Source organism: Pelmatolapia mariae, linkage group LG10_11 (genome assembly GCF_036321145.2).
Source record: "Pelmatolapia mariae isolate MD_Pm_ZW linkage group LG10_11, Pm_UMD_F_2, whole genome shotgun sequence".
Classification (NCBI taxonomy): Eukaryota; Metazoa; Chordata; class Actinopteri; order Cichliformes; family Cichlidae; genus Pelmatolapia; species Pelmatolapia mariae.
This window is the reverse complement of record NC_086236.1, coordinates 55,230,668-55,240,941: the sequence shown is the minus strand read 5'-3', so window position 1 is coordinate 55,240,941 and position 10,274 is coordinate 55,230,668. Positions and strand designations below refer to the sequence as shown.

Sequence of the window (10,274 nt, the reverse complement as noted above, 5' to 3'; positions counted from 1 at the left end):
GAGCATAGTTTTTGGACATTTCTTTTCTTTTTTTTTGGTCCCACAGCCCAGGGTCCATATAGACAATGGTGTGCTGAATAAAGTGAAAAAGATATGACTGAGTTTGCTACAGCTGCTCATAGTTGCACAATCATTCACACATTCATAGCGAAAAGCAGTAATTACTCATAACGGATAGATAAATCACTTCAGTAAGGATTCGGAGATCGCTTGCACAATATTTTGTTAGCAAGAATTCCTTACGAAACATAGACTTTTGTTTTTTTTTTAAACATCTGGCAGGTACAACAAAATAAATTAAATGAGTTTGAGTACAACCAGTAAGGCATCAGGCAGATGCAGAATAAATATCGGATGTTTACACTGAATCAATGGCGTAGCGAGGCTAGTTTATCTCAGAGGTAGAGAATGTCCATGGTAAGACAACAACCAACATAACCAGTTGATCAGTGCATTTTAAGCTAGTGTAGATAAAATATGAAACTCTTCTTCTCATCCTTCATACCAAGGAGCTTTCCTTTTCTTAGTTTAAGTGGTTTCGCACAACATAATATGTGGAATGCAGGCAAAAAAATAAAATTGGCCTACTGCAAATTGAGCAACATTCTCATAATATGTTTGCATAAATGTGTTTATACAACTCAGATAAGCACTTGTTATTAAGGCAATAACTCTGATGAACTCCAGTACAGAATGTGGATGGTCAGAATGAGATACAGACATCACCAGAACCAGTCTGGATCACAAATCACAGTAGAGGCTGTGCAGGTCCAAATGTTTGTATGATCTGCAGCGCACGGTCACCACAGTGTAGGGAAATCTACATGGGCAAAGCCAGGGTCTTTCCTCAGCTCCCAGTACGTGTTGTTGCTCACCCAGGCATCATCCTGTGCCTTCCTGTGGAGACAGAAAAGATGCACAACTGCAATTAACACTGTCGACGACAGATTTACAAGTTGTGTAACACCATTAGGAGCGGAGATGTGGTCACTTTTCCATAAGTGACTTTCTAGGTGAGAAAGTTTTAAGCTTAGATACTCAGGGTACCTGAAAAATTTAGGCTGATGTGTTGCATTGTTCTCTTCCAGGACTCTCCGTCTGTCTCTCTGCAGCTGTTCAATCCTCTGCTTATGCTCCTCTGCAGCCTCCAACTTCCCCTCCTCCAGCAGTCTGCCGATGAGACCCAGACGCATTCATTATGCAGATGTTTAAAACATTAATCTTCCACATCCAAGCATAATCTTCACTCGCGCCTTCTCATTTCGAGTGAATTTTAGGGGTTTTCCTGTTTTTGAATGGCCCTGTCAGAGGGTTATTTCCAATGTGGGCATAAACAGTCTGTATACGTAAAGGCGGTGAGCCTTTTCTACTTTATTTTATAGAAATCTATACATTTTCCTATTATTTATGACAAAATATTGAACAAAAAAGTAAATAAGGACTCTGGATCGTTGTACGATGGTGGAGCTTGGGCTAAAAAGGAGAATACATAACCACTTATTTGCAGAGCTGGAAGCAGTGCAGCTTCATACTTTGATGGCAAAGTACTGAGAGCTTTGTTTTTTTTCTCCAGCACCTCGGGGCAGCAGGATTTAGTTTGCAAACTTAAAAAACTTAAAAGATGAGCTAAAATTAGTTTGATTGTGATAGCCTGAAAGGATGTGCAGTTGCGTACAATTCTTAACGCGAGTGCCTATTTTTGTACTTTTTTGATCACAAAGTGCATTTTTCAGGACGCGACTGAGATCAATGATGGTGTGGTGCTTAGATACTCACTGGCAATGCTTTGGTTTTTAATTCAGCTATGTCTGCCAGTCCTCTGGCAGGAAAATTAGATGTTATATCTAAATTAGTTTTTAACCTTTTCCCCTTGTATGTTTCTCACTGACATTTATTAAAATTAAGCTGACGATCACCAGGCTGCATAAGTGCATGGAAATATACTAATGGGTTTTTAAATGTTTCTCACTTTTTTCCTCTTACCTTTGATCCACTCGTAGTCTAGTGTCTGTAGGTGGTAGCAGCAGTTTCAGGGATGGGTCCAACTCGTTCAGCTCAATTGCAAACTTCGTAAAGCCATAGTACTGCTCATGGTCTACTGGCATTGCATCTATATTGTACACAAGTAACATCAACAGCATGAGAAGCTATAACAGGGAGACGCATTATTGACGAGTTTTTTTTTCTACTTAATTTTGAGAGACTCTCGTCATACTTGCTCTCCAGATGCATGTAGCTGAAGGCGGGTCTCCACAGAAAACCGCTTCGTGCCACTTTCCAAAGAGTCGGTGGATAACCTTTCCTTTATTGTTTGTGATAGTCCCCTCTATTTCATTTACACTCGAATTCCAGTATTTGGCCTGTTAGAAAAAAAGCAGCGTGTTATAGTGGGTGAGTATGAAAGAATGCACATAGCCCACGACAGTGTCTCTTGCAGTCAGCAGATGTTGCTCTTGCGTAAACCATTTGATCCCCAGTGTGTTTGTGTTGCTGGGCCGGTGTGTTTAATGAGAGATGAGGATGCATAATGTGTTCTGGCATGTCTTGACTTATACTGCACAGCTTCGAGAGGTCTTTCGAGTGACGCAAACTAAAGCAATTAACCTTCTCCTCTTGGCAAATGACTCCATAGTTTAAAAAAAGAGAAAAAAAGATCATTTGTTTGTTGGGTTTTGTTGGCATGCAGGTGAAAAACACCATCTGTATAGATGCAAGAGCAACAGTTTGGATAAACACACTTTGTAGATTTCTCCATCAGGTAACACAGAGGTCATATAAATGACTGTGGCTATGGTAGATAAGTAATGGATAACCTGGACCCCATCTGCACCACTTACTGGGCAGGCAGTGGACCACTTTCTCTAATATCTGTTTCACCTCTGCTGTCGCGAGGACAAATGCAGAATATTTTGTACATCTCATACCTCATACCTGCATTCATCTAATAGATTTTTATAAATTAAGATCCTTATTTTTTATTATATGTAGATTTTGATTGAGTTTATCAATTTTTTATTAAGCGCCCTCCTTCTTTAGTGTACCTTAGTTATGTTTCTTACCTTTCCATGCTTGTGATATATTTACTCTATTGAGCTTTTCAGTTATTGAGTTATTTGTGCCGTCACATAGTTATTTCTAAACATTTCAGATAAGTAAAGCAAATCTGATCTTATCCTAGTCAAGCATTTCCAAGTTTCCAAGATGTCAGTTTGATCAGTCAAATGTGGGATACATACAGACCCCAGCTAAAAGCCCTGAAAGATTGACTGAAGAGGTTCTGTAGACCCTGTGTTGTGCTCTGACAGTTCAACATGGACAGGCAGCTGGTTTTAATGTTGTTGTTGATCAGTCTACAAGCCCCTGAGATTCATAGAGGGACATGCTAATGTGGTAGCCATCATTATGGCTGATTGCTTTTACAGAAAAGCGCTCTGGTATGAATATGAAACAGGCTTGAAATGAGACTGTGATAAATGACATAATAATAAAAGAGTCACTAAAACTTGCAAATAAGGTCTTGTTCCTGAAGATTTTGCATTATAAATGTTGTCAGAGTTTGTTATAGAGGCCATCAGGCTGGATGATGCCTTGCATATGTTTACTTATGTTTACCTTACCTTAATAAAAGTGATCTTGCACTGACATATATCACTGCTGGAGTTTCTGATGGTGATCTCCCCATAGTGCTCGATCCAGCGCTGCCCACTGAGAATGTTGTGGATGCAAGAGGTCACTTTGTTCCACTCGTAATGGTCTCCAAATCTGTCATTTTCAAAAAAATAAAAATAAAATATGGACACTGTTACATATTAGAGTTATAATATAAATAATTTATCTCTATCTGTATGTGGTTCTGACACAAAAATAAAATATGAAAACATTTTTTCCACCACAGACGAAGAATGGGGAATTGTTATTGATCTGAATGGAAAAAGAACAGGAGAGGAAAAATACTGTGAATCGTGCTAAACCCCCGCTGCGTGATTTTCTCTACACATCTGCACAATGCCCAGGCAGGGGTCTGTGCAGGGCCAATGTAAATGAGGCAGAAGAGACTCACCCTGGCAGAGTTACATGAGTGGTCCCCACAGGAACAATCTCCATTGACTTTCCCCAAAACTTGTTTTTACACCTCACGTCTACAAAAAAATTGAACAAATGAACATTAATTCCAGACAAACAGGTGCTATTCTAGTATTTAAGATCACTGAGAATGGATCAAAATCAATATTCCAGTACCTTGCCAAAACACAAAGTTTTTAGACTCTGCATGGCAAGCTGAGATTGGTGGGTGATGGCTGACCTGATGTAAAGGGGATTAAAATGCTTTGTTAATCACACAAAGAGCTCTGAGTTGACTTTTTTGAACAGTGCTATACAATAAAACATAAAAATGTAAATATTCATATGAATCCAGTCAGATAACAAATCAAGAATCATTCATACCTGCTCTGCAACAAATCGTAAGCCTTTATCTGGTCGGTCACATTCATATGTTTCTCCGAGAACAGGGTTGAAAGGCTTTCCCCCAGTTCTGTAGTAGCTGGATGCATAACCGGACACAACAAATGTAGCGATGTATATCTACAAAAAAGGATAAAAGGATAAACCTGAGCAGCAAGTACCACTTTAATTGTAATTTTTATTACAGGATGAGTGACTGAGTGAACACTGAACTGAGCTCTATCATCCATTTCATTTAATCTTATATGTGTGTTACTTTATTGCTTAATAATGGAAGTCAAATCCCATTTTGATTCTTACCAGTTCTAATTTCCGCTTCTTTTTAGCCTAATGAGCAGAGTAAGAGTCTGAACAGTCCTCCAGTAGTTTCAGTAAACTGAGAGAGCACTGATAGCTTCTCTACCTCGTAATGAGAGGCCACAGCCTGGAGCTTTCGGCCCGTTTGCAGTTTCACTATGTGATCCTCTGTAGGTCTAAACATTGTTTGTCAAGGTCTTATTTGAACTTTTATATTGGTATTTATTGAGCTTGTTTATGGATTTTATTTATGGCCTTTTTTTTTATTCAGCACAATTTTTTTCTTTCATTTATTTGTCTTCATGTGTTGTTTTATAACTCGTTAGTCCAAACAAATTGCCCCTCATGGGATTAATAAACTGTCAGTATTTGTACTGCACCAAGTCTAACATCAGCTGCTTTTCCTTTTTACACTTACACTGGCCAGCCACTTTGTTTGGCACACCCAGTCAACTGCTCGTTAATACAAATATCTAATCAGTCAATCACATGGCAGCAACTCAGTGACTTTAGGCTCTGAATAAGATGACCTAATGAAGTTCAAAGTGATCATCAGAATGAGCAATAAAGGGGATTTAGGTGAGTTTTGAAGGTTGTTGATGACAGATCTGAGTACTTTACAAAGTGCTGATTGGGATTTGCCTACAAACACATTTCCTGGGGTTTGCAAAGAACTGATAATGCCAGAGGTCAGAGGAGAATATATAGACTGCTTCATACTGATAGGAAGGCAACAGTAACTGAAATAACCACTTCTTACAACCAAGGTATGCAGACACGCATCTACGAGTGCACAACACATCATTAAACCTTGAAGCAGATGGGCTACAGGAGAAGAAGACCGCACCATGTGTCATACCTGTCAGCTAAGAACAGGAAATGGAGGCTCAGCAAAATCGAACAATAGAAGATTGGAAAGATGTTGCCTGGTTCGAGGTAAATCACATGGGTCCAACATGAAATGGTGTAATGGATATTTTCTTAGCGTACTTTGGGTTCCATAAGACTAACTGAGCATTGCTTCAGCCTTCCTGAGTGTTGTTGCTGGCTATATTCATAATTTATAACTACAGTTTACTCATCCTCTCATGGCTCCTTCCAGTAGATTAATGTGCCATGTCCCAAAGGTCAAACCAGCTTCTTGAACATGAAAGTGAGTTCACTTAACTCAAATGACCTCCCCAGTCATCAGAGCTCAATGCAATAGAGCACCTTTGGGATGTGGTGGATAAGGACATTCACAAATCTTCAGCATGTGTAATGGCATCATATCAATGTTGACCCTCAACTCTGAAGAATGTTTCCAGCATCTTGTCGAGTCAATGCCATGAAGAATTAAGGCAGTTCTAAAGGCAAAAGGGGGTCAAACCTGGTACTAGCAGGGTATACCTAATAAAGTGACTGCTGAACGTATTTACTGTATGTTGTGCATATGTCTTATTTGTCTTATTCCACAGGGTATATCTCAAAAAACCACAAAGTTAGTCAGTACAAAACTCATCATGCCGTCTTCCTGCTAAAAATCTTAAAGGTAGATCAGACTCTCTCACTTAAAGGCAGTGCACCGCAGTCCCTGAAAGCCAATCAGCAACAATTGTGCGTTAGCTCTAGTTTACTTGGCTATATACGGCATCTCTTACTTGTCACGCTAGTTTTACCAACAGCAGCTCTTTTTCTCAGAGGAATCATCAAAGCAAACAAGTAAGCTGAACAAAAAAGGCCCAGCCCACACACTCAGAGAGCGAAACTGCATTCTCACCATACGTTCAAAAGGGTCCTGTGTGTTGGCGGCCCTGTCTAGCAGCTCGCTGTACTCCAGCTCCTCACACAGTCTCTGCAGGGTGTTGAGGGGTTCATTAAGTTGCACAGGCATTGCAACCTTGGAAAGGTCTTTGCCTATGTTGTTCCTAAGGATGTTCCACAAGCTGATGGAGGTGTTGCTCGGGCTGGGTATGGGCAGACAGGATCTACGACGATAAAGAACAGTGCCTTCTTCCACAGAGCCTGAAAAGAGTCGGTATAAGAGCTGAGGTTAGGGACACCTTGATAATACATACCGACAACCCAGTGTACAAAAATATCATTTGTATATAAATGCATAAAAGTGCCCCAAGGCTAGTACTGTAATGACTTTACCCGAGTTTGGTCTTTCACTTTCGGTCTCATTACTGAAGTTGTCCATGGAAATGTTGTCACTAATGTCACTGATATATGAGTCATCCTCTGATACCTAAAAAAAAAAAGCCATTCAAGTTGTTTTAATATCACTGACAAAAAGGGAATGAACGGCTCTCTTTTAACATCTTGTCACATCTGCAGAAGATCTAAAGTGGTGGAGATGAAGGTTCTCTTAGGACATGGTGGCAGAGCTGTACCTCGGCTCGCTGTATTTTTAGATGAAAGTAATTAACTTTCATTTTCACATTGCTTCCGCTCCAGGTGCTACCTCATCAAGCATGCCACATGAGCACTGAAGGAAGAGGAGGCTGAACTAACATAGGGCAGATTTGTTTTATGACACATATCATAAAAAAATGTATTTAAGACTTACAGGACGTTAAGTTAAATGGCATTTCCCCCTTTTCTGTAATAAAATACCATGAATTGTCCAGTGTGCTTACAAAATTTAGGCCAGTTATCAGACACAGAGACAAAAGTGAAGAAATCCTGGGTGACAGGCAATAAATAAAGTAAGAGCCACTGGTGGAGGTTTTGTTCTGGTTGTGCTTGTGTAAACAAGACAAATTACTCCAAACATCAACAGCAATGATAATTCTATTATGTAGCTCTAAACATATATCAGTTTGCTACAAGCAAAAAGACCCAACATCACAACTACTGACGATGAAGAGTTTAGTCTCCACACTTACCTCATTTTCAGAAGAGCTAGCAGATAACAGAACCTCCTGTGCGTCAAAGAACTCGGACAAAGACTCCGCGATTGAAGCTCTGCTCTCATTGGATACTTGGTGTACGAGGGGATGGGCTTCATCTACAGATTCCTGTTTCTAAGAGAAACAATGTCCACAGCTATAATAAGAACACAGGAAGGGGCCCCACCATCATTCCCGGGGTGGCAATCACAGTGTCATTGAGAATACAACACAATCACAACATGCAGAGTATGACAATCGCAACACCCACAAATTTAATCTGCAATATATTGAAAGACAGTCATTTATAATACATACGTAAATATATTGGCTGACATCACACCTGTCATACACTTTTTAAATTTCTTCACTGATTTAACAAATGTATAGGTTTATAAACATTAACAAACAGCTGAGTGACATTATGCAGTCGTGTGCATAGCATCTCAACATGGGTGTGTCTGCATTCAATCATACTGTCGTCAGTCAAATAAGCCAAATGATGAACTGCTGAAAACATGAACTCTTCAGAATCAAAATTTCATAAGACAATTTATTCCTACCTAGAGACTGCCTGACAATATACTACTGTATTAAATAAAATAAGAATAATTACAGTGAGAAGTGAGGCTGCATGCCTGCCCTGCACACATCTCAGAAAATAACTGACAAGCATGCAGTTGATTGCCAATATGAGATAGCTTTCCACACATGGACTTGAGCGTCCTAATCTACCCCTTGTTATTGGTGAAGCTGATTAATTAACATGGAGATGTTCTCAGAGGAGGCGTATTAGTTTTGCTCTGTGTGTTTGACAAATTTCCAGGGACACAATTAAGCAGATCGGCTCGCTTTGTGTGATCAGCAAATCCGATTAAACGAGCAAAGAGTTTCCTTTAGAAGACGATTATATGGAGCTAGAAGCCTTCCTCTGAACCGTGTCACGGTGAGACGTTTGGTTACGCACCGACAAGGCTGAGAGGAAGAGGCAGTGTTCCCCAAAAGAAAGTTCTGTTAATTTTTCTCATATTGACTGAGCTGGATGAGGGGGTGAGAGGAAAGTGACATTTGTTGATTCTAGATGAGAGGGAAAGGACAGCTCATTCATTCTGTGGCAAACTTGCGGGGGATAAAAATAAAGACAGATATATAAGAATAATCGTCATGAAGGTGGGGGAATCGAGTCACTGCATTCCTGCACCCACCTGCACAGGGGCAGTGAGCGTTATTAGTGTGGGCTCTATGATCTGGGACTCAGCATGAATCTTGCACAGGCGTTCTCTCAGCTCTGAGTTCTGGGCTAAAGCCTGGAAAAAATAACCAGTTTAAACACTGTTTACTGCAAACACCCGAGCCTTGAAATGCTTGAAATCCTCAGCATACATCAACACCAGGCTAATTTGGAGTTGTGTAATCTCAAGAAAATCAGTAAACGTCACATTTACCCATTTATGTACTGGAGAGGCATGCTATCACCTGTTATTATGTCAAGTGGAACAGAGTAAGCAAACCAGAGAAACCAATAAGAAAAGCTAAAAGCTAAAATCCAGCAGGCTATAGCAGAGACCACACAAATCTGAATGTGTAAAGAAATACTTGTGCCGCATTAGAATTTGTGCGGTCTCGACGCCAACACATTTCTTCGCTGACTACATGACAATGAACATGTACAACCAAAGACAGAAAACAGAAAAACAAGCCTCTGGTGGGAGGCAGCAGCCACAGGAAACTGTTGAATGCGGTCTCATTTAGGGGGGCTGACATCATACCAGCAGCTAGTAATCCCTCTAAAATACTCGTAAATGTGTCACGCTTGACAAATGGTGTGGGAGGACACGACATACGAGAGAAGTGTAAAAGCAAAAAAAAAAATTAAAAAAGGAAGAAAAAAGGAGAATAGCTAATACCTATTTCTGTTGAAAACATCCGCTTGCAAAAAATGTGCAAGGGGGTGTGTTATTTCACATACCGCAGCCAGTGTGTTCTTCAAATTTACAACTTGTGGAGAGGTGGGGGGGCAGGTTTCGTGATCCAGGCATTGTTTTAATCTCTCTCTCTCTGATGTCAGTGTGCTCAGGGCCGCCTTCATGGTTGTATGCACTGGCAGCAACAAAAGACACAAAAAGAGGGAATCTTTCACTGTGAGCCCATTTTTATTTAGTTCAGAGCAACTTAGTCACATACAGTGATAGTCCATTGCACCGCACTAAATAAAACATGAAATTTTCATTGTCTCCTAATGCTCAGTAAGCCACAGCTTTAGTTTTTAGAACATTCATTTCACCACTTTATAATCACTGCTTTGGAAAGATCATTATTTGAAAAACCCTGCCATTATAAATGACAAAGCCCATCACACATCTTTAACTCCATAATTTTAAATGTGTGCATAAATTTGGCAGTTTAAATAGCAGCTAAGTTTAAAACTATAAAGCCATTATGTAAAAAACAAATGAATCTCATTACTCCATGTCAAGCACCAAGAATCTGAATAGAAAATTCCAAAGAGGACAGAAGGAAAATTATATTCATCCTCTATGCGTCAACCACTTCCTTACAAAGAGATTTAACAGGTTTTGTGGCACAAAAAACAAACTTCTGACTTAATATCAGCTAGAAGACATCCACATAACTAACAGC

General features: G+C 39.9%; 1 protein-coding gene across 2 annotated transcripts in view; it reads right to left on the bottom strand.

Moving 5' to 3' along the window:
• The window catches only part of osbpl3b (oxysterol binding protein-like 3b), a 35,142-nt gene continuing 24,868 nt past the window's right edge, over positions 1 to 10,274 (bottom strand). The window contains exons 11-23 of one of the 2 annotated variants that reach the window (XM_063485695.1): positions 9,604 to 9,734; positions 8,840 to 8,941; positions 7,632 to 7,769; positions 6,898 to 6,991; positions 6,521 to 6,765; positions 4,447 to 4,584; positions 4,240 to 4,303; positions 4,061 to 4,139; positions 3,618 to 3,762; positions 2,216 to 2,360; positions 1,984 to 2,110; positions 1,048 to 1,170; positions 1 to 897 (exon numbers count right to left, since the gene is read on the bottom strand). In XM_063485695.1, coding sequence (XP_063341765.1) covers positions 801 to 897; positions 1,048 to 1,170; positions 1,984 to 2,110; positions 2,216 to 2,360; positions 3,618 to 3,762; positions 4,061 to 4,139; positions 4,240 to 4,303; positions 4,447 to 4,584; positions 6,521 to 6,765; positions 6,898 to 6,991; positions 7,632 to 7,769; positions 8,840 to 8,941; positions 9,604 to 9,734 — 1,628 coding nt within the window. In that variant the 3' untranslated portion in view covers positions 1 to 800. The remainder of the gene's footprint in view (positions 898 to 1,047; positions 1,171 to 1,983; positions 2,111 to 2,215; positions 2,361 to 3,617; positions 3,763 to 4,060; positions 4,140 to 4,239; positions 4,304 to 4,446; positions 4,585 to 6,520; positions 6,766 to 6,897; positions 6,992 to 7,631; positions 7,770 to 8,839; positions 8,942 to 9,603; positions 9,735 to 10,274) is intronic. The other variant, XM_063485696.1, reaches the window with a different exon arrangement.